This window comes from Pinus tabuliformis, chromosome 8, assembly GCF_031772625.1.
Source record: "Pinus tabuliformis cultivar Carrire ecotype Pingquan chromosome 8, CPIR1, whole genome shotgun sequence".
NCBI lineage: Eukaryota > Viridiplantae > Streptophyta > Pinopsida > Pinales > Pinaceae > Pinus > Pinus tabuliformis.
This window is the reverse complement of record NC_142294.1, coordinates 1,891,806,934-1,891,831,592: the sequence shown is the minus strand read 5'-3', so window position 1 is coordinate 1,891,831,592 and position 24,659 is coordinate 1,891,806,934. Positions and strand designations below refer to the sequence as shown.

The 24,659-nt window shown below is 36.1% G+C and overlaps 1 protein-coding gene across 1 annotated transcript; it reads left to right on the top strand.

Moving 5' to 3' along the window:
* Nucleotides 1–22,830: 22,830 nt before the first annotated feature.
* Nucleotides 22,831–23,842, top strand: LOC149243950 (S-adenosylmethionine decarboxylase proenzyme-like). Its single transcript, XM_089371357.1, has one exon. The coding sequence runs from the start codon at nucleotides 23,000–23,002 to the stop codon at nucleotides 23,840–23,842; it is 843 nt and encodes a 280-aa protein (XP_089227483.1). The 5' UTR covers nucleotides 22,831–22,999.
* The last annotated feature ends 817 nt before the right edge of the window (nucleotides 23,843–24,659 follow it).

Sequence of the window (24,659 nt, the reverse complement as noted above, 5' to 3'; positions counted from 1 at the left end):
AACTACAACTAGTTTAACCAAGTCAAACTGAACACAACTCCATCAACTCCACAATCAACTCCACCAAACTCAACTGATTGAGTTCTAACTGAAGTCATGCATGCAAAAACTCAACTGACTCATAAGAAAAGTGTACTTCCTTCTGACAGCTGCATGGGCCACATCTATAGCTCAAACTGAAGTGCTCCAAGAGAATAAGATCAAGTTTATAGTCCAAATATTATTATGAGACAATAATATTTGACTTTTCTATTTTTGACAGCCAGTCTAAAAATAGATTTTGATCACCCACATTGTGGTCACTCACACTTTGGTCACCCACACTGTGGTCACCCACACTGTGATCACTCACACTGTGATCACCCACACTGTGATCATCCACACTGTGATAAAAAATAGAACTTGCACCATAATTTGCATGCGGGCCCACTTAGTGAAGGCGACTCTTTTCACTAAGCTCCATCATCTTGTTGCAATATCAATAGGTTGGTGCCTAAGAATATTTGCAGCTATGGGGTTTGGTCTCTCTTGTAGGTTGGTGCCTACAAAGAAGCAAAGGAAACTGGTTTCTCCTATATTCTGGTGCCTATAAAAAAGTAGAGGGCATTGGTGTCTCTTGTAAGTTGGTGCCTACAAAGAAACTATTGGGTGTGGAGCTTGATTATTTTCCTGATTTTTAAAAGGTTTTTTTTTCACCCTTGGTTGGATCACAATTCCTGATGAGGGGATATGGGGGGATGTGGGGGGACTTTCCCCCTAACTAGTGCCACCCCTCCTGGCGTGGGTATGGGGGCAGTGCCCCTGAAGCAAAAATTGGATGAAAAATTGCCTTGTAAAATGTTGTAATTTCGTAGTCAATCTGGGTCATTCATTAGGTGGAACATCTGACGGTAGAAGTTATGTTAATTTAGGGTTTTTCCCCTAGAAGGCCTTGATTTATATGAGGGAATTATATTGTGGTTGTGTATTATTCTGTGCATGAAGAAAAGAGGAGAGACTGCGTGAGAGCGAAGATGAAATTATAGCATATTTGTACTAGGTTGTATCTCTTCATTTTGTTGGATAATATAAAATGAAGGACTAGTTATTTCTTTGTGGACATAGCCCAAATTGGGTGAACCACGTATATTTTTGTCTCTCTTGTTTTATGCTTTTCTATGTTTGTTTTTCCGTAATATTTTATTCGTTCCATTGCTCTATTAATTAATCTCTTACAGAAAAATAAGAGATTGGTGTTTCCTGTATGTTGGTGCCTACAAAGCAACAAATGGTATTGGTGTCTCTTGTAGGTTGGTGAATACAATGCATCAAACGGGGTTAATGTCTCATGTAGGTTGGTGCCTACAAATTCATGTAATAGTATATTAGTTTATGCAAGATCTTTCATACAAAGAAGTCTTGTGGTTTTCTCCCATAAGGGTTTCCATGTATATCTTGTGTTACTTGCTCAGTTTATTTTATGATGTTTGAATGGAATTAAATAAGTAGAAGTTGTCATTATATTGATTCATCCCACCTCTCAGTATAATTATGAAATCCAACATACTCCTCAACCATGGTCAACCTTGTCAAGGAAGGTCAACCATGTTCAACCTCATCAACCCACTTGAACCATCTTCAAGCATCAAAAACCCTCAATGACGTGATGAACAATAAACATAATCCCAATGTGATGAATAACAAACAACATCACAATGTGATGAACAATGTAATAATGTAGTGAACAATAAATGTCATTCCAATATGATGAAAAACAAACAATTTTGCATTGTGCCCAACAACAAATGACGTTAATGTGAAACAATAAACATTATCACAATGTGACAAACAATAAACTATGTCACAATTTGATGAACAGTAAACTTTGTCGCAATGTGACGCACAATAAACAACGTCATAATGTGATGAACATCAAATGTCATCACATTTGGACAAAAAAATGATGTTGAAATGCAACAAACAAAATCGTTTGAGAGCCATGGTAACCTATGTTTAACTAAGTCAACCATGATCATCCCTTGGTTGACCAAGGTCAAACACAATTGACCATGATAGTCATATGTATTCAAATAGTCAAGATGGCCAACCATGTTCAACCAAGGTCAAACATTGCCAAACCATAGTCAACAATGGTCAACATAGTTGATTGTGGTTAACTATGGTCAACCATGGTTGGGATGGTTAAGATGGCTAACCATGGTCAACATGGATGTCACAATGTGACAAATAACAAAAATCATGGCAATGTAACAAAAAATATATGTAATCGCATGTCATGAATAACTAAAAATGTCATAATGTGATGAATAACAAACATCATTGCAACTTGATGAACAATAAACATTATTGGAATTTGATGAACAATGAATGACATTGTAATGTGACGAACAATAAACAACATTGCAATGTGACGAACAACAAACATCATCGTGACTTCACGAATAACAAATGTCATCACGGTGTGATGAACAATAAACATCGTCATAATACCATGAACAACAAATGACATCACAATGTGCCCAACAAGAAATGAGGTCACAATTTGGTGAACAATAAGTGTTGTCTGATTGTGATGAACGATAAACAACATCACAACGTGATGAAAAATAAATGTCATCACAATGTGATGCACAAAAAATGACTTCATATTTTGAAGAACATCAAACATTAGTGAAATTGAATTAAAAAATGATGTCGTAATGCAAAAACCAAAACCATTGACAACCATGGTCAAGCATGTTCACTATATCAACCATGATCTTCCCTTGGTTGTTTGAGGTCAAACACAATTAACCATGGTCATATGTGGTCAAGCATAGTCAATCATAGACAACAAGGTCAACCATAGTCAACGTGGCCAACCATGTTCAACTAAGGTCAAATGTGGCCAAATAAAAATCAACAATGGTTAATTGTGGTCAACCATGGCCATGGTGGCCAACTATGGTCATCATGGTAAGCCATGGTCAACCATAGTCATCTATAGGTAAATGATAACAACCTATTGATGCCTATAAAATCGTAGCACCAACATTGGGGGATAACCACCCGGTCCGGACCTTAGTATAGCTCCTTTTTTGTTTGGGATGGTGGCTCCGACTAGGGGTTATGGGGCCAGTTTCCCAATAATGTGTGGTTTAATGAATGAGTGTTTTAAAATGTATATCGAAGGTGGTAGATGGTTTTATCTATGAATTTAAAATATACAAATATACCTACATAACCCGGGTAATCTTATAACAATGTGATTCTTGATAATTCCTAGCAAACAAACAATCATATAGATGATTTACTTATCCATAGAAAGATGCATTTAAATGATGATTACTTTGTTTAAGAAATTAAAAAAAGTAATTATAAAAACATATCACATGACATCGTAATATTTATTGCTGACATATATCTCTAATGTAACAATTCTAAATCGTTCAGAAGTGACTCAATATAGAATTGTTTGAAGTGTATGAATACATCAACAATAGCAAGTTAAATGAAATGCTAATTAAATCAAGACAAAAAATAACAGTGATAGAAATACTGCATGCATTTGAGTCTTGATATGTAAATAACATTTTGGTTCCACCTCTTTATTCCAGAAACTTCCAGGAGATACAAAAATGCAGGTCTTGAAAAAGTTCTTTCACAAAAATATGAAACCTTGATCCACTGCTCATAAAAAAAAAAAATTAGAAGTGCAGAAGTGCAACTTCTCAAGTCTAGTTTTTTGTACAAATTGAGGACCCCTTCTTCAATAGCATGAAAGGGTTTATATAATAGAACTAAAACAAACTATCAACAAAAATAGCTTAGAGTTGTTGGAATTGTAAACATTAAAATTTGGGATTTGAGTTGCAAAAATAGTAGTGTGATTGCCTTTGAAAAGATTCATTGTATCTATTTCTTCTCCTGTATCCACAACTAAAAAATTGAGCATATTTTGAATTTCCAAAGAATGACTCATCTTGGAATGTATTTGTCCCATGTATGTGGCATCTGAAAGCTCGAGCACCATGCGATAAACAACATCAGCAAGGCATTTGATGGTCATCTGTTGATTGTGCGGCTTGACCAAAAAGGACCAATATGCATCCCAAGTAAGGCTTTGCACTCTGTTGAGTTGTTCTTCTTTGGTGGCCAAATCCTACTTCCATTGATTTTCTAACATTTTCGCTTTTGGGAGATTTCCAATGGAACAATCATAAATAAAATTGACTCCATATAATTTATCATTTACCAGCTCTATCACATTGTTCATTATAGCTCTGGCCTAGGAAGTAGCCCTTTCTGCCTTTACTAACTGTGTTTCCCATTCTGAAAATAATACTTCTTTATGCGACTCTTGAATTTTCAGTAGGTTAGCAGCTCTGCCTTCCACTATGCTTTGCCAGGAGAGGAAATTTGTGACCTTGTCATCTGTGTCCTCAAATTCTAATCGGGTATTAACTACCTGATCGATCAGTGATGTAATTATGATGCATAATGGGTCGACAAGCGATATTTTATGGAAAAGTATATTGAGCAGTTGCGATAAGGCCTTATTTTCATCTAGGGCTTCCTTCTTAAATTCCTCGACCTTAGGATAATCTCTGAACTGTTTTGTATATAGTTGTAGCTGTGAGATTTACTCCTCTTTAGCCTCCATTCCTTGTTGATGTGTCAATTGAAGTTGTTCAAGCTACTGGGACAACTGTTGTTGTTTCTGGATGGAATGTTGGTCAATATTTTGTTTCTCCAGGTTTAATTGGACTTTAAGCTACTCGTTCTTCTGTTTTTCTTCAGCTAACTATTCCTCAAGCCGATTAATCTTCTATTTTTCTACTGTTGTTTGCTCTTCAAGTTGAGCAATCCTTTGATCTTTCTCTTTGATTAATAGATTAACCTCAGTGGCCTTACCAATTGTGGAAGTTGTGTATGCCCCTGCCAATTGGGATAACTTAGTCAAATCCTCAGAAGGATTGACCTTTGAATCCTTCCATATAACATTCATGCATTCAGATTGAGGAGTTGTGGATGATGTCTAGTCAATTTTCCTCTTTTTTCTTTGTCTCTTGACTACAGCCCTGTGCTTTGGGCTATAAAATACATCCAAAGGTGGTATCTCCTCAATATTTAATGTAATGTCACCTGAATGATTTTTAGGGATTATTTCAATCTCTTTTTGAGCTATGTCTGTATTGGGTGTCCCTTCAATCGCACTCTCAGTAACGATGGCTGTTGTTTTGCGGACGATGCTGATGTGATACTGTTTTGGGGGTCGCTGTAGCTTTTGATCTTCTGATAAAACTGCTCCCATTATTTTATCAAGATGGGGTCAATATTAACATCTGTGCTAAGGGGTTCACTGGTTTTTTCAATTGTTTCCCCTTCCCCGGAAATCTCTTCAATAGTCTACTCCCTGCTGTGCTCTGCTTGCTGAATAGTAGGGGTAGTATTCAATAAATCTAGAGGCAATGTTTGTAACCTCCATGTCCTGTATTCCATGAATTTATCCATCTTTGCGGCTCCTAGTTTGAATCTTGCTAGATGAGTTACTTATGAGAATAACTCTGCAGAAGCGAATAAATCATCAAACTCATCCTCCTCATGGATAAATTTACTAATTTTCACTTGACTGGTGAAATTGTAAGTGACCTTGTTTGGATCATAATGTCTCTTAGGAAACAATGCTAGACTCAAGTCCTTAGTTTTATCGACTTCTTTCTCAGCATGTTTAAAATCATGCAATGTGTAAGTGCCACAACAGAAGGGAAATGGAGGCCACACTTGTCTTTTAGAGTCTTTAAGGTTTCTAGTCATCCCCTTTTCCACCATCTGGTATGTTATTTCCCTAGCTAATAGCTTGTCTGGGATATAGAGTGGAAGGACATGAGGGTCTGTAATACTCCCAAAAACCCTAATATAGGTGAAATTTTCCTCCTCGAACCAACTGCCGATTGAAGTTAAGTCAATGTTGGCTTCGTCTGAGAACTGAGGAGCGGGTTTGTTAAAAATGGCTTGATGAACAGGTAAAACAAAACCATGGCTATATATATGATTCTTGTAGTCAGACTTCCATATATATTTATGATAAATATGAATGGGGGTTGGATCTTGAATAGTCCATTTCCAACCCAAAATGGGAAAATCAGAATTAAAATAGATTATGTCCATTATGTAGGTGCTCATATAAAATGGGGGCACGACTCGGGTGGTAACAAATCTGTTTCTTCTATAATGTAATATTTGACTGGCCATTTTATCTAATAGAATAGTTGTCCAATCCATAATAAAAGAGTTGATTGTTGCTTTTATTAATGGTACCATTTCTATAGAAAACCTAGCAGAATCTGGGCTTCCAAAGAGCCTACATACCATTGCAGTAGCATAACAATACGGAGATGCTAAGGAGTCCACAGAGTACATACCTGAGGCTTCGTGCTTATGCTTGTTTGGAAAATGTCTCCACTGTTTGATAGGGTCTAACTCTATGTCATTCTCTTTAGCGAAAACTTCTAGAAATGCCTTGTTGTAGTGCCACTGGCGATCTAGCAAGTGATACATCTTCTTGACATCTTCAAGCTTGAATGTCCCGAACATCCTCCCACCGGCTGTGAAAAAAGCTCTGCATGTTATATTAATACTTTCGATTACCCATCTCTCTAGATCATTATATGGTAACACTTTGGCTCAAGCTTCTATTTTATGGAGGAAGGACCTGGCCAAATCATTGAGCATGCTTTCTGCTCGATTGGTTCCATCCTATGTTGATTCTCCTTCTATCTCCATTGGATTTTCTACTTCGAGTAAAGCATAGATGCCTTCCCACGAGATTTTACCTAGGCCTAGATAGGTAGTATCTACAATTACCACCAATTTTGCTGGTGCTTCTTCCACTACAACGAGGGCCTTTACCTTCCGAGATTTCTTAGACATCTTGCCTGATTGTATGATTCTCGATCAGCTCTGCAAAATGAGAAAGAGGAGCGTAATAGTCGAAAAACTTGGGGAGAGATAATACGAATTACGGACCAAACACAGTTAAGCACATTAGATGCATGAGATATTATATTTTACTTAGCTATCACGAATGAAATATTCAAAGGACTTACCCATAACTGCACCTTATGTTTTACCGTAACTTCCAACGTGAAACTTTAATGATGAAACCATATGTCGTGTCGCAAGTCTTGTAACAGTCATTTGTAGAATAGTTGTCGCGAATCTGTGATTTGCGATCAGCGATTGCATTATTTTAATATTTGTGTAATAATTGTGTATCGCAAATCAGGAGTTTTAAAGTGCCACACTCAAAAGGTTTGTTTGCATAGCTGCGATTGTGATGAGTGTTGAGATGGCATGGGGAGACAGTGGGTTTTTATCTTGGAAAATCATGTTATTTCTTTGTAATTGATTTATCCCTTTACCGCATGTATTCATAATATTTATCACTTTATTTTTATCGAGAGCGCGACATGCAATAATTAAATCGCATCGCAATTCTTCAATGCAGTATATTGGATGCTTCCTTATGAATCAATGATATGCGATTGCGATAGCCTTATTGCATCGCAAAGTTTCAATGCTGCTTTAAGTCATTCCGTGGGATTAATGTTGTGTGAGATGCGATAGTTTTATTACATTGTGTGTATAAAAGGCTTACCTTGATAAAACTTTGCGATGAGGGTTTTGTTATGACTATGATCGCATCACAAGCTCTCCAAATGGATTTTCACGGGTTCTAAAGAAATGTGATTTGCGATGAGCGGTCCTAAATACTCTAAAAGAAATTTTCATATGACTTTTATGGAAAATCTATTACACTCAAAAGTTTATTGCTTTTATTTATATTCTAAAGGGGACCCATTTCTTATTTGGCATTTTAAGGCTAAGGTTTAAAAATTGAAATGGGTGGTTGTTGTATAGCACAACAATTGGTGATTCACTGGGAGAACCAATTATCTTTGAAAAATAATGAAATTTCTAAAACTTTCTTATGTAGAATCAATTGAGGAAAAAGACAACTATCTAAGAATTGGTTAGATAAAACTTTACTCTAAAATAAAAATATATGAATTTTGCAACTTCTTGTACAAACCCTTATGATAAAATAAAAACATTTTTTGGTTTCTTCAAGCTTTGATTGGTTGTTAAAGATAAAGTAGGGGGCTCCTCCAACTTAGATTTTTTAAATTTACTCTTTTGTCACAGGTAGTGCCTCTGCTGCCAGCAAACATCTATAGTCTCAACAGGGTTACCTTTTAACCATTAGTCATTCATTGTCCCATCCATCTAAGAGTATAACTTTTTGAAAGATAAATTCAAAAGATATGTTTACATGTATTTTTTTTTATTTTTTTACTTTTTCATTTTTTTGGGATAAAAGCCATTGTCCTAGTTTGGGAGCCAGATGATGACAATGCCATTCACTGGTTGTAATTGAACTGAACAAGCTGGCTCGTAATGAGACCCCTTGTCTTATGATTATAAGCCATTACCTTGTTTTGATATGTAGTATTGGTAATGTCAGTTTAATTAGTTCCCTATGATCATGGTAAGCAGGCTCATCATGACACCTCTTATCTTTTATATCAGATATATTTTAGAATTACACTCTGAAAAATCATAAACCTAGTGGATGGGGTGAATGACTTACTCCTTAAGGGTTTGTGGATGGAAATTTTAGAGTTGTGGATGCTTAGCTGGAGAAATTCTTTACCTTTTTGTAAATAACCTTTCTTAACTTTATAAAACTTCAAAATGTTTTACTGTATTTTCAATGTTTGGAAGATTTCACAAAATTAAAGAGGTTCTCAGAGTTTCATGTTTTATCTAATTTTTAAAACTGTAATCATTTCCTTAAAAGGCTCTATTTTTGAAAGCAAGTATTCACAATATTCTTTCAAAGAGTTTTTCAATAGTGAAAGGCCAATGGGAGACTATTTTCAACATTATTTCCTAAAAGAAACTAGCTTGCATAAAGAATATGTACAGGTAAGAAGGGGTTGCCTCCTTAGGAAAAGAATTTCTTTAAGATAAGCCCATTCATAGGAAGAGAATCTCTCTTTCCTGATAAATCTTGTAGTAGAAACATTAATGAGCCTATCTTTTCAACGATTTTAAATGGTCTGAGCCACATCTTTTAAAATTTGGTATGCTTACCTTTGTCTTCATGTGCTTTATCCCATTTCAAAATGAGATCATCGGTCTGTAATGATTTTGAGCCGATAGAACTTGCATCAAAAGAATATTTAATGATTTGTTGATGTTTAGAATGAGTAATTTTGGCCTTTTCTCTTTCCTCATCCAATTTAAGGATTTGATCAAACCTCAATTGAATAGAAGAAGAAGGGATTTCTTCAATAAATTGCACTAGGGTTAGAGATGGGAGTGCTAAATTTGGAGGTATTACAACTTCTTTCCCATACACTAAATTAAAAGGAGAAGTACCTATTGATGCCTTCTGAGTTGCCCATAATGCAAATATCAAAGATTTATGCCAATTCTTTTGGTTTTGATCAACAGTTATTTTGATAATCTTGATGAGATTCTTGTTAGTTGACTCTGCTAAGCCATTTCCTTGAGGATAGTAATTTGCAGAGTATTTTAACTTAAAACCTCTCTTAAGAGCAAATTCAACTATACTATTTCCATAAAAATAAGATGCATTGTCAAAAATAAGCGCGTTAGGCAAACCAAACCTTGTAATGATGAACTGATCAATAAATTCAATAATTGCATCAGAATTGGCTACCTTTAGAGGAATTGCTTCTACCCACTTTGTGAAGTAGTCTGTGGCCGTGAGGATGTATCTGTGTTTCTTGGAAGAATGTAGGACAATTTCTCCTATAATATCAAGTCCCCATTGTTCAAATGGTTGCTCAATGTTTACTGGTTGTAGAGGAAAGGTTGGTCTTCCGCTAGCAGTTTGGCATATCTTGCATTTCCTTACGTAGTCATGGGCATCTTTAAACAAAGTTGGCCAATAATATCCAACATGTAGTATTTTGTGAGCTGTAGTGTCTCCTCCAAAATGTCCACCTGCTGGGCCATCATGTAATTCCTGCAAAACAGTCTGCGCTTCAGTTTTTTCAAGGCATCTTAATAAAATTGAATCATAATTTCTCCTGAATAACACATTATCAATGATTTCAAAGTGTTTGGCTTTTAATCTTAAGGCACGTTTGTTTTTGTAACTAAATTCAGGGGGAGCATATCCATTTTTCAAGTAAAATATCAGATCAACATATTGAGATTTCGAATTAGTGATACTTATCTCATTTACTTGTGTAGTATTATCTGAATCTTCATGGTCTGGAATATTGGAAGCTCCTGCCAATAACCTGCAAAAACCTTTCCCTCTAACAATTTTCGCTGGTTTAATATCAATATCATATTCTTGTAAAGTTGTTACCCAGTTGGCTCTCTTCTCTCCTACTTCCCTTTGAACTAGCAATTGTCTCACTGTAGAGAATGGGACTATTACTTTAGTGTGTGTTTTTAGGAGAAATGGTCTAAAGTGTTTGATAGATTTAAATACAGTGAAAGCTTGTTTTTCAACTTCTGAATAGTTGAGCTCAGCACCTTGCAAATTAGAACTAAAGAAAGATATGGGTGCTTCTACTTGTTAGTCATTGATCTGTGTTAAAACAACAGCATAAGATGTTTCAGTGGCTAAAGTATACAAAATAAAATGACTAGAAAAATTTGGAGTATTCAATGCAAGAGCATTAATGATTGCTTGTTTGATCGAATCAAAAGCTTCTTTTTCGTTATGTCCCCATTTGAAAACTGAATTTTTCTTAATCATAGATTGCAAGGGTAAAACTATCTGAGAAAAATCAAGGACAAATCTTTTCACAAAATTTATCTGTCCCAAAAATGATTGCATAGATTTCTTGCTATGTGGCAAAGGAATATCAGAAATCTCTTTTATCCTATCCGGATCAATGTATATGACATCTTTTGATACAATAAACCCTAAGAGCTTGCCTTCATTAAGAACAAAGAATGATTTCTTGGGATTCAAAGAAATCCCATATTTTTTACAACGTTCAAAGATCTGTTTTAAATCATGCAGATGATTGGTCCTTTTCTTAGAATAGACAGTTATGTCATCTAAGTAAACAACAACTAGGTTATTGATCAAATATTTGAAGGCTATGTCCATGGCTCGTTGGAAAGTAGCTCCAACATTTATCAAACCAAAAGGCATTTTCTGATAAGCTTATGTTCCCCATTTAGTCCGGAATGTAGTCTTTAATCTATCGTCTAGATGTACTAGTAACTGATTATATCCTGAAAAACCATCAAGAAAAGACATTAACTCTGAGCCAGCAACTGATTGAATTATGTTTTCCATGGTTGGCAATGGGAAATTATCTTTCTGACATGCTTCGTTGAGATTTCTAAAATCTATACAAATCCTAATATCACCATTCTTTTTCCTTGCATGTACTAAGTTTGAGACCCATTTAGAATGTCTGACAAGAAAGATTATTTTAGCCTTAAGGAGTTTATTCAACTCTGCTTTGATTTGACTTTCAAATTTTCCTTAGCTTCTGTTGTACAGGTTTCTCATCAGAAATCATTGGAATTGTGTGTTGAATGATAGAGGTATCATAAGTTTTCAAATCTTCATAATTCCAAGCGAAAACATTTTTGTAGTTTTTTAATAATTTGATGAAATCAGATCTTTCCCCTGATGAAAGTCCAAGTCCTAGATTGACATTCTAGGGTTTGGCCTCAGTGCCAATATTTACTAATTCAAACCTTAAAGTAGAAATTTGAAGTTTTGCATTAGTGACCTTTTTGAATCTATCCTTAATATCGTAAAGATATTCTAGCTTGACCAAAGATCTAGGAATAGTATTTTCATTGAGTCTTTGTTTTAATTGAAGATCGTGATCGCTTTCATCGATAATCTGCTCATCATAAGATCCTTCAGAAGTCAAGAAATTTAAGATATCCTCATCGTGATTAAATACACGCTAATTGGTGACATTATCTGGGACAGATGGTCGAAAAATTAATTCAATTGAAAATCTATCTGGACTATAATCCTTGGATGGAAGGAATTTAGAAGCAACATTAGCCAAAAGATTGGCTGTTGCATTCTATGATCTAGGAATAGGAGAAATGTCAAATGCCAGAAAATGAGTGATGAGATCTTTAACAAGTAACTGATAATGTTTGAGATGACTCGAGAGAAAATGGATAGTAGTTTTTACTTGTTTAATGACAATTTCGGAATCACCAAATACTTTCAGATATTGGATATTCAGGCCTATTGCTTTATAAAGCCCTTGAATCAATGCCTCATACTCCACAGTGTTATTGGTACACTCAAATTCTAATCTACATGATAACATCATTTTTACCCTTCTGGACTAACTAAAATACATCCTGCTCCTGCACCATCATTGGATTTTGATCCATCAAAATACAAAGACCAAAATAAAGGCTTATTTACAAGTTCATCTGCAACACTAACACACTTTGAGGTATCAATATGAGAGAAATTTTCAATTTGCGATAGGACACTATTAACAGGAAAAGGAGATTGTTGAGCATTAAAATTCCCAAAAAATGACTCAATCGAATAGTTTCCGAGAATATTATTATTGAAGGCTACAGGTTGATTTTCTTGTTCAAACTCAGTTACTGTATGAGTCAAATGTTTTTCATGATCTATTCTGATTTGATTTGGTTTCCCATTATAGGGAAGCCACATGTGAGACCAATCAATCGAAATGCAACATGAAGTTTTTGGACCAATCTTTGATAAGGATCAAACCGTAAAATTCAGGGATGTCAGCAATTAATATATCAATTATTTGGACAACCCTGGGATCAGCTGCTAATCTGATAGTAACTGAATTTATCTCTCCTAAAACTTGTACCTTTGTTCGATCTAATTGAACAATGTGAATTGCAAACTTCTGGGGTTCAATATTTAATTTGGAGCAAACGGAGGCTGGCATTATATTTGATGAAGCCCCTGAATCTATCAAGCAGTTATGAAAATTTCTATTGTAGATCTCATAATTCAAGAGAAAAGGAGGAGTATGAGAATTTGACCTGTCCCCAATTAAAACAGCATCAATAGCATCTACCTTATCAAATGGTGGCTTACCTGATCCTTTAGCAGCCTTGGATAATACACTAGTTGGAAGAGGAGAAGAAGGTACGACATTTAATTCTTTGAGCAGCAACTTTTGTTGATGTTTGAGCTTGCTAAGTTCATGCAAAGAAATATTTGCTCGAGTCTTCTTCATATCTTCCACAATGTTATAATCCATGGAGTCTGAAACTACTAGCGTTTTAGATGATGAGGGAGGATTGGAGGATGATGGTTGATTGTGGGGAGGTACAACTGGAGTTTTCTTTGTGGGAGTTTTGTCTTTAGTAACAGGACTTGAGTTTTTCTTCTTAGAATTTACCTGATTAGGCTCAGCTATACTTTTGCTTCTGGTATTTACTGGGAGAGCTTCTTGTTCACTTTCATTATCAGAATTGGGTAAGATAAAGTCCCACATTCCATGACATTCAACTGTTTCATCTTCTTCTGTTTCTTCAACTGATAAAATTGTATCTTCATCTTCATCATCTTCCAAATTAGATTCGACATTAGATATAGCATTAGGTGGTTTAGGATCAGTTGGCTGATTTATTTTAAAGTTCCTAAAAGGTTTTTTGGTAGAATTCTGAGCTGCTTGCTTTTTTATTTCAACCATTTCATTTGACATATTTTTAAGAACTTTTTGTAAACCTTCCATGTCATATGGATCCTTGACTACTTTCTTCTTTGAATCATCTCTAAAGGTAACTTTTTTGGATTTCCTTTCTTCTATAGCGTTTTTCTTTTCCAAAGCTAGGATACGTTTTTCAATAGTGATTGCTTCCTTCATATTTTCTGCTAATGTTGGTTTAGCAGCCCTATCAACGAAAATGGCTATGTTTGAAGGCAAGGCAGAGATATACCATTCATTTCGGACTTCCTCACTAGGCTTGGATGTCACAGGAATTTTATTCAATAGCTTATTGAAGCATGAGTTGAAGTCTTTGATGGGTTCCTTTGATTCGGATTTAAGATTGGAGAGATCATTGATCAGAGTTGTTGTAGACCTATCATCTCCAAACTTAGTTAGAAATTGCTCCTGGAAAGCATCCCAGCTATTGATAGAACCTGGTGGCAATGAAAAGTACCATGATCCTGCTGCTCCTTGTAGAGTGTATGGAAATAGTCTAACAACAACATCTTCTTCCGTTACTCCATTCAAGTTGACTGATAACATGAAATTATTTATATGTTCTTCTACTAATAAGCCAATGTCGGGATTAAATTTTGGTAACCATTTCTCAGGATGAGCTAGAAATTGGCTCAAAGTTAGGCATTCTGACAGCTCCTAGATTGGTCCATGGCCTTGGTTCAGGTTGATTATGTGCCATTGTGGAGCTAACAATAGAAGAGCATGATGAAGGGGTAGAAAGTGATTGGGTAGAGGATGTTGAAGTTACTGTACCTGTTTGAACTATGATCTGAAGTTGGGAAAGGGATGGATGATCTTGTAATGGTATGGATGGAATAGATGATGATGACAAAGTCTCACTGTTAGATTCTGATGGTGTTTTCCTAGCCCTTTTTCGACTTGGTAGAGGAAATTCGACTAGTGGAATACCAATTTTTTCACTCTTCGCTCTAGTAAGCGGCTGTGATGGGATATATTGTGAAGTCACACTGCCTTGGGTTAACTCAGATTCTTTTTGGGATATCGAAAACCCTTGTAGTTTATGAATCAAAGATTGTACTTCAGGGGGTTCAAGAGAAGAATTATCTGGTGTGTTTAGGATTTCAGCAATGGGTGTTGTATTATTTTTTTTCAACTTCTCGCTTAAGAATAGGAGATTTAGAATGTGAAGGAGAAGTTGGAGGACATGGTGAGGGAGTTTTACTCTTAGAATAGCCTGTGGATTTATATTTACTCGCCATTCACAGTTTGGCCCTCCTTCTAGAACCAAAAATGTTGATGCCTCTAAAATCGTAGCACCAACATTGGGGGATAACCACCCGGTCCAAACCTTAGTACAACTCCTTTTCCATTTGGGATGGTGGCTCCGATTAGGGGTTATGGGACTAGTTTCCCAATAATGTGTTGATTAATGAATGAGTGTTTCAAAGTGTATATTGAAGGTGGTAGATGGTTTTATATATGACTTTAAAATATACAAATATACCTACATAACCTAGGTAATCTTATAGCAATGTGATTCCTGATAATTCCTAGCAGACAAACAATCATATAGATGATTTACATATCCATAGAAAGATGCATTTAAATGATGATTACTTTGTTTAAGAAATTAAACAAAGTAATTATAAAAACATATCGCATGACATCGTAATATTTATTGCTGACATATATCTCTAATGTAACAATTCTAAATTATTCAGAAGTGACTCAATATAGAATTGTTTGAAGTGTATGAATACATCAACAATAGCAAGTTAAATGAAATGTTAATTAAATCAAGACAAAAAATAACAGTGATAGAAATATCACATGCATTTGAGTCTTGATATGTAAATAACATTCTGGTTCCACCTATTTATTCCAGAAACTTCCAGGAGATACAAAAATGCAGGTCTTGAAAAAGTTCTTTCACAAAAATCTGGAACCTTGATCCACTGCACATAAAAAAATAAATTTAGAAGTGAAGAAGTGCAACTTCTCAAGTCTAGTTTTTTTTACAAATTGAGGACCCCTTCTTCAATAGCATGAAAGGGCTTATATAATAGAACTTAAACAAACTGTCAACAAAAATAGCTTAGAGTTGTTGGAATTGTAAACATTAAAATCTGGGATTTGAATTGCAAACATAGTAGTGCGATTGCCTTTGAAAATATTCATTGTATCTATTTCTTCTCCTGTATCCGCAATTGACAAATTGAGAGCATATTTTGAATTTCCAGAGGATGACTCATCCTGGAATGTAGTTGTCCCGTGTACGTGGCATCTGAAAGCTTGGGCACCATGCGATCAACAGCGTCGGCAAGGCATTTGATGGTCATCTGTTGACTGTGCGGCTTGACCAAAAAAGACAAATATGCATCCCAAGTAAGGCTTTGCACTCTGTTGAGTTGCTCTTATTTGGTGGTCAAATCCTGCTTCCATTGATTTTCTAACATTTTCGCTATTGGGAGCTTTCTAGGGGAACAATCATAAATCAAATTGACTCCATATAAATTATCATTTACCAGCTCTATCACATTGTCAATTATAGCTCTGGCCCTGGAAGTAGCCCTTTCTGCCTTTATTAATTGTGTTTCCCATTCTAAAAACAATATTTCTTTATTCGATTCTTGAATTTTCAGTAGGTTAGCAGCTCTGCCTTCCACTGTGCTTTGCCAGGAGAGGAAATTTGTGACCTTGTTATCTACGTCCTTAAATTCTAATCTGGTATTAACTGCCTGATCGATCAGCATGTAGTTATAATGCATAATGGGTCGAAAAGTGATATTTTATGGCAAATTAGATTGAGTTGTTGCAATAAGGCCTTATTTGCTTCTAGGGCTTCCTTCTTAAATTCCTCGACCTTAGGATAATCTCTGAATTGTTCTGTATATAGTTGTAGCTGTGAGATTTTCTCCTCTTTAGCCTTCATTCCTTGTTGATGTGTCAATTGAAGTTGTTCGAGCTACTGGGACAACTGTTGTTGTTTTTGGATGGCATGTTGATCAATCTTTTGTTTCTCCAGGTTTAATTGCACTTTAAGCTGCTCGTTCTTCTATTTTTCTTCGGCCAACTGTTCCTCAAGCCGATTAATCTTCTGTTTTTCTACTGTTGTTTGCTCTTCAAGCTGAGCAATCCTTTGATCTTTTTCTTTGATTAATAGATTAACCTCAGTGGCCTTATCAATTGTGGCAGTTGTGTATGCCCCTGCAAATTGGGATAACTTAGTCAAATCCTCAAAAGGATTTACCTCTGAATCCTTCCATATAACATTCATGAATTCAGATTGAGGAGTTTTGGATGATGTCTGGTCAAATTTCCTCTTTTTTCTTTGTTTTTTGACTACAGCCCTATGCTTTGGGCTGTAAAATACATCCAAAGGTGGTATCTCCTCAATATTTAATGTAATTTCACTTAAAGGATTTTCGAGGATTATTTCAATCTCTTTCTGAGCTATGTCTGTGCTGGGTGTCCCTTCAATCGCACTCTTAGTAATGATGGGTTGTTGTGTTGCGGGCGATACTGATGCGATACTGTTTTAGGGGTTGCTCTGGCTTTTGATCTGTTGATCAAACTGCTCCCATTCTTTTATCAAGATGGGGTCAATATTAACATCTGTGCTAAGGGGTTCACTGGTTTTTTCAATTGTTTCCCCTTCCCCGGAAATATCTTCAATAGTCTGCTCCCCGCTATGCTCTACTTACTGAACAGTAGGGGTAATATTCAATAAATCTAGAGGCAATGTCTGTAACCTCCGTGTCCTGTATTCCATGAATTTATCCATATTTGCGACTGCTAGTTTGAATCTTGCCAGATGAGTTACTTGTGAGAATAACTCTGCAGAAGCGAATAAATCATCAAACTCATCCTCCTCATGGATAAATTTGCTAATTTTCCCCTAACTGGAGAAATTGTAAGCGACCTTGTTTGGATCATACTGTCTCTTAGGAATCACTGCTAGACTCAGGTCCTTAGTTTTCTCTACTTCTTTCTCAGCGTTTTAAAATCATGCAATGTGTAAGTGCCACAACAGAGGGGAAATGGAGGTGACAGTTGTTTTTTAGAGTCTTTAAGGTTTCTAGTCATCCCCTTTTCCACTATCTGGTATGTTATTTCCCTAGCTAATAGCTTGTCTGGGATATAGAGTGGAAGGACTTGAGGGTCCGTAATACTCCCAAAAACCCTAATATAGGTGAAATTTTCCTCCCAGAACCAACTGTCGATTTAATTTAAGTCAATGTTGGCTTCAGCAAAGACCCGAGGAGCAGGTTTGTTAAAAATGCCTTGATGAACAGGTAAAACAAAACCATGGAAAATTCTGTATATATGATTCTTGTAGTGAGACTTCCATAGATACTTATGATAAATATGAATGGTGGTTGGATCTTGAACAGTCCATTTCCAACCCAAAATGGGAAAATCAGAATTAAAATAGATTGTGTCCATTATGTAGGTGCTCATATAAAATTGGGGCACGACTTGGGTGGTGACAAATCTATTTCTTCTATAATCTAATATTTGACTAACCATTTTATCTTATTGAATGGTTGCCCAAATCCATAATAAAAGAGTTGACTACTGCTTCTATTAATGGGAACATTTCTATAGAAAACCTATCAAAATTTGGGCTTCCAAGAGCCTACATACCATTGTAGCAGCATAACAATATGGAGATGCTAAGGAGTCCACAGAGTACATACCCGAGGATTCGTCTTTATGCTTGTTTGGAAAATGTCTCCACTGTTTGATAGGGTCTAACTCTATGTCATTCTCTTTAGAAAAAGCTTCCAGAAATTCCTTGTTGTAGTGTCATTGGGGATCTGGCAAGTGATACATCTTCTTGACAGCTTCAGGATTGAATGTCCCAAACATCCTCCCATTGGCTGTGAAAAAATCTCTGTCTGTTATATGAATACTTTCAATTACCCATCTCACGAGATCATTATATGGTAACACTTTGGCTCGGGCTGCTATTTTATGGAGGAAGGAGCTGGCCAAATCATTGTGCATGCTTTTTGTTCGATCGGTTCCATCTGTTGTTGCTTCTTCTTCTATCTCCATTGGATTTTCTGCTTCAAGTAAAGCATAGATGCCTTCCCATGAGATTTTACCGAGGCCTAGACAGGTAGTATCTGCAATTACCACCAATTTTGCTGGTGCTTCTTCCACTACAACAGGGGCCTTTGCCTTCCGAGGTTTCTTAGACATCTTGCCCGATTTTATGATTCTCAGTCAGTGCTACAAAATGAGAAAGAGGAGTGTAACAGTCGAAAAACTTGAGGAGAGATAATACAAATTACGGACCAAACAGAGTTAAGCACATTAGATGCATGAGATATTATATTGTACTTAGCTATCATGGATGAAATATTCAAAGGACTTACCCATAACTGCTCCTTAATGTTTTACCATAACTTCCAACATGAAACTTTAATGCTGAAACCATATGTCGCGTCGCAAGTCTTGTAACGGTCTTTTGTAGAATAGGTGTCGTGACTTTGCAATTTGCAATCAGCAATTGCATTATTGTAATATTTGTGTAATAATCACGTATCACAAATCAGGAGTTTTAAAGTGCCACACTCAAAAGGTTTGTTTGCATAGTTGCGATTGCGATGAGTGCTGAGCTGACATGGGGAGACAGCGGGTTTTAATCTTGGAAAATCATGTTATTTCTTTGTAATTGATTTATCCCTTTACCACATGTATTCATAATATTTATCAATTTATTTTTATCAAGAGTGGATATGCAATAACTAAATCGCATTGCGATTCTTCAATGCAGTATATTGGATGCTTCCTTAGCCTTATCGCATCACAAAGTTTCAATGCCGCTTTAAGTCATTCCGTGGGATTAATGTTGTGCGAGATGCGATAGTTTTATTACATTGTGTGTATAAAATGCTTACCTTGATAAAACTTTGTGATGAGGGTTTTGTTATGACTATGATCGCATCGCAAGCTCTCCAGATGGATTTTCACGGGTTCTAAAGAAATTTAATTTACAAGGAGTGGTCCTAAATACTCTAAAATCAATTTTCATATGACTTTTATGGAAAATCTATTACACTCAAAAGTTTATTGGTTTTATTTATATTCTAAAGGGGACCCATTTCTTATTTGGCATTTTAAGACTAAGAGTTTAAAAATTGAAATGGGGGGGTTGTTGTATAGCACAACACAACCATGGTCTACCATGTTTAGCCATAGTCTATCATATGTTGGCTATAGTCAACCAAGGTCAAATAAGATTAACCATGGTCAAACCATGAGGGATTCGCCTTGTTGACCAATATCCCACCACATTCATTCATAAAAGGGGGTTTTAAATTGTGAAAAATGGAGTAAGTATATTGTAGGTATTATAGGAGCGAATGATGTGGGTTAGGGAAAAATTATAGGTTTTAGGGGTATAACAAGTGGTATTCTATAAAAATAGGAGATATTTATTAAAAGTAGGGTTCTTAATAGCAAGTTGTATTTGGAGGGGTTCAATAAAAGGATATTTGGAGGTATTTATCAATATCTAGTGAGATTAGGGTATTCTTTAATATCCCGTGAATGGAGGCATTATGACATAGGTTTACTAGGTGTGGACCCTATGGGTCAAACATGGTCATCAAGTTCAACCATAGTCAACCTTATTCAACCATGTTCATTTTTAGGTCCTTATAATACCAGTGTATTCCCTCATTTTTATTGTCAATGTAGCCCCTTTATTGTTATTGTTGTGCCCATGTAGTCCCCATATTGTTATCATTGTGCCCCATAGAAGCCCACTAATGTTATTGTTGTGCCCTTACATTATTATTGTTATGTCGACTCTAATTATATTGTAACCCCTTAGACTCCTATATATAGAAATGACGTTTTGTCATTTGAATCATCCAAGAATTGTTCTTTTGTGTAATGTAAAGGAGATTTCCCCCTCGAAGAGGCTAATTTTGAAGTCATTATCTATCTCTTCTTCTATTTTGTGAGTTGGTTGCATAACATTTGGTATTAGAGCTTTGGATTCTAAGGTTTCGTTGCTTCAACTAGGTCATCGTGGAATTTTTGCTATAACTTTCTTTTCTACGAAGCTTCAAAAGCTACAATTCAAACCACGTGGATTCGAAATCTTGGTGAACTTCATGTGTGAATTTCAGAACTTGTCTCGCTATATTTTCGGAGATATGAGCGGAGGAAATTAGGGTTTTTGCAGGCTCCATAATTCCATCTCAAACAGGTGACCTAGGAAAAATCGTCATAACGTTCTCTCTATGCATCGAATTTGAATTTTGTAAAAAGTGATAGAAGGAGGATGAACTTTAGTTTTATGGGTATTAATTTTAGGGTCGAAGGTCAAAATAGTGACATGTTCAAGTTCTCTCTACTGAACCAGGTCATCGTGGGAGATCGGGCATAAATCTTTCCTGAAGAATCTAATCTTGGTCTAATTTGTGGGGTTGGAAGGAGGCCTCAGAGGGCTACCACAGGATGAAATTTCAAACCTTGCAGATCCAAAATTACAACGATACAACAGATTCAATATAGAGCTCCTACAAAAAAACAAAAACAAACAAACAAAAAAATTAATAATAATAATAAAATAAAATAAATATATATATATATATATATATATATATATATATATATATATATATATATATATATATATATATATATAATACAATAAAATAAAAATAAAAATTGCATAAGTTTTGATTGAGAAATTAGTTTGAAGTTATTAAAAGGGCATAGTGAAGCATAATTATCAGTAACTGATGCCCCGAAAAAAAGAAAATGGAAACACCTAGTAAGCAACCCGAAAGATCTACTATCACACATGAAGAAGAGGAATAAATGTAACATGATATATCAAAATTACGAGACCAAGTGAAGCAAATTTCGATCTCACAAAAAGTAAGAGAATCTAATATGGATGGTTTAAATAATGGCATGGAAGCTAATATGGATGGTTTAAAGAATGGAATGGAAGCTAAGATAAATGGTATAGAAGAAAAATTGAAAGGCAACATGGAAGATTTGAAGAAATATTTTACAAAGTTGCTACAAGAAATGCTTCCTAATGGTGAAAAGGTAGTAGAGGAAACTCATGATGAGAACAAAAGAAATGTTAATCATCATTTCATAGGCTCTAACAATGGATTGAAGACCCACCACATTCCAATGATCGATATGACAAAATTTGATGGCAAGGATGTGGTAACATGGATACTACAAATGGAGCAATATTTTGATCTTCATAATGTGAAACACACACAAAAGGTATGCATTGCAACTTCATATTTAGAACCCAATCAGTTTGTATGGTATCTGTTATCACTTAAGAATTCTAATTTCAAAACCGCTCACATTAGTTTGATGGTAAAAAAAAAAAAAAAAAATTCAGTGCTAGTCTAGTTTTGAGTTTTTTGTTTGCCTTAGAGTCTGAGTCTAAGGAGTTCACTATGCATCCCCATTCACCACTGGTCTCATAATTTACACAATTTCCATGTGTCAACTTTGTTCAAAGGTTATTATGTGCTACAAAGCTCTTTAGGTGATTTCGTAGCGCATAAGTCAGTTTTAAGTGTTTTCGCAGCACAATATGTTTCTGGTGATTTCGTAGCGTAGAAACCCGGTCTAAGTGATTTTGTGCTGATCCATAGCAAATCTCACCCAGCTTTCATACTTATCAGAATCCGCTGTGTTTTAGACCGTTAGGTGTCGTGGTACTGGCACATGTTGCAGTTGTTGCTGAGAAGGAGACAAAGGGTTCTGTTTACTATCTGAATGCATTTAATGGAAAGTTGCTTGCTGGCATCAATCAAAAGATTCAGTTATACAAATGGGAGCTCCGTGATGATGGTTCAAGAGAATTGCAGTCTAAATGTGGCCATTATGGGTATCATCATGGATACACTGCAGCAGCAGAGGCCATAATATTATTAATGTTAATAATACCTGGATTGGACCGCCTAGGAAAGGGCCTCAATGCGGTGGCCCGGAGCGCGTTGAAGCCATTGTTGACTGGGGAGCCCTTCTGCCTATTTCTGTTGATGGATATCTACTGAGAATTCGAGACTCATGCTCAAGAGAAGACCCAATGGCCAAGCTGCATAGGCTGTAACATTTTGTTTGCATTTGAAAATGGTGTGGCCTGTGGAGATTCTGTTGTTCCCATGACTGCAATTGGGTTTGAAGGATTTGAAAAGTGACTAGAGGTCGAGTTCTTTGCACCTTCAATTTTTAATGATCCAGAAGGAAGGGGTTTGAGGGCACTCACTCGAGCTGATTTGGATGAAATGCTGGATGCGGCACAATGCACAATTGTTTCTGAGCTCTCTAATGAGCATCTCGATTCATATGTCCTGTCTGAATCGAGTCTGTTTGTTTATCCGTATAAGCTTATTCTGAAGACTTGTGGGACTACAAAGCTTCTTCTTTCCATTCCTCTGATTCTGAAGAACGCAAGCAAGTTGTCTCTCTCTATCAAAAATGTTAAATACACTCGAGGGACATTTATCTTTGCTGGAGTCCAGCCATTTCCTCATCGCAGCTTCGGCGAGGAAATATCTTACTTGGATAAATACTTTGGAAAGCTTGGTTCTGGAGGCAAGGCATATGTGATGGGGGATTCTGGAAAAGCATATAATTGGCATGTCTACTCTGCTAGTGCTGTGGATACTTCATTTGAGGGAAATGCTCCTCCCATTTATACATTAGAGATGTGCATGAAACAACTGGACCGCAAACAGGCGTCTGTCTTTTACAAGGATACCTCCAAGTCTGCAATGGAGATTACACTTAATTCTGGAATAAGCGATATTCTTCCTGAGTCTAAGATTTGTGACTTTCAGTTTGATCCATGTGGGTATTCCATGAATGCTCTTGAAGGAGCAGCTATTTCCACTATTCGTGTAACGCCTAAGGATGGTTTCAGTTATGCAAGTTTTGAGGCAATGGGCTATAATCCCAAGGATTGTGACCTTGAAGCACTGGTGGAGAGGGTATTAAGCTATTTCAGGCCTATGGTATTCTCCATCTCAGTTCATGCCAGTGTGGGCAACGGGCATTCTTCATGGACCGGGCCAGTTTGGCCAGAGGGATATATCTGTTTTCTTTGGAGTCCAATTTGTAGTCATTAAATGGAAAAGAAGACAGTGGACAAAAGGTAGACATGTTTCAACATGTTAAATGGAATGGATTGTCAAGCTTAAAAGATAACCATATTTGCCAATATGGAATTGAGAAGGTTGATAATGTCTTAATATCAATATCCAAAAACCAAACACGGTGCCCGTGTAAAAATCAGTGTTGTTCCAAGTTCATCATTAACACCACTAATCCTGTGGCTTTTGAAAAAGGTGCCAATCATAAGAAGGAAAGCACACAGGTGTATAATAGAAGAAAGATTTCCAGTTTGAGAGTGAATGGTCTCATGCCAAGGATGACTGTCAGTTAAAAGCCTATAGTCATTGCATTCAGATGGATAGGAAAATGCCCCTTGTAGAATATATTGGCTTTGGTTTGAATTTGTCTAACTCTTCAAGAAACTGGACTGGCATGAATGGTTATGAAAGAGTTTGCAGGGATGAAAAAAAAAGACCATACATCTCTGATTATTGGACTACTGAATACAAGAACATGAATACTGATCAAGGGAAAGAACAAAGAAGATTTGTATCTACCTATGAAAAATATCCAGAGGCAGAATCTCCAAGTTACCGAAAGAAGAGATCTTTTCATGATTATAGTTCAAGCAGAGTTTGGACTTCAGGCCTATCAATTGATAATGGATCGGATCATGTGCTTGGACAACGGTCTGAGAAATGGTGTCTTGCATTAGAATTAGCAGTCCTTCTAAGGGTAAATGTGAAAGAGGTGCAGAGTGCAAGTTTCGCCATAGTTCAGATGATAGTTGTTCCCATACCTTTGTTCAAAGCACCAGCTGTGTGAAGTGAA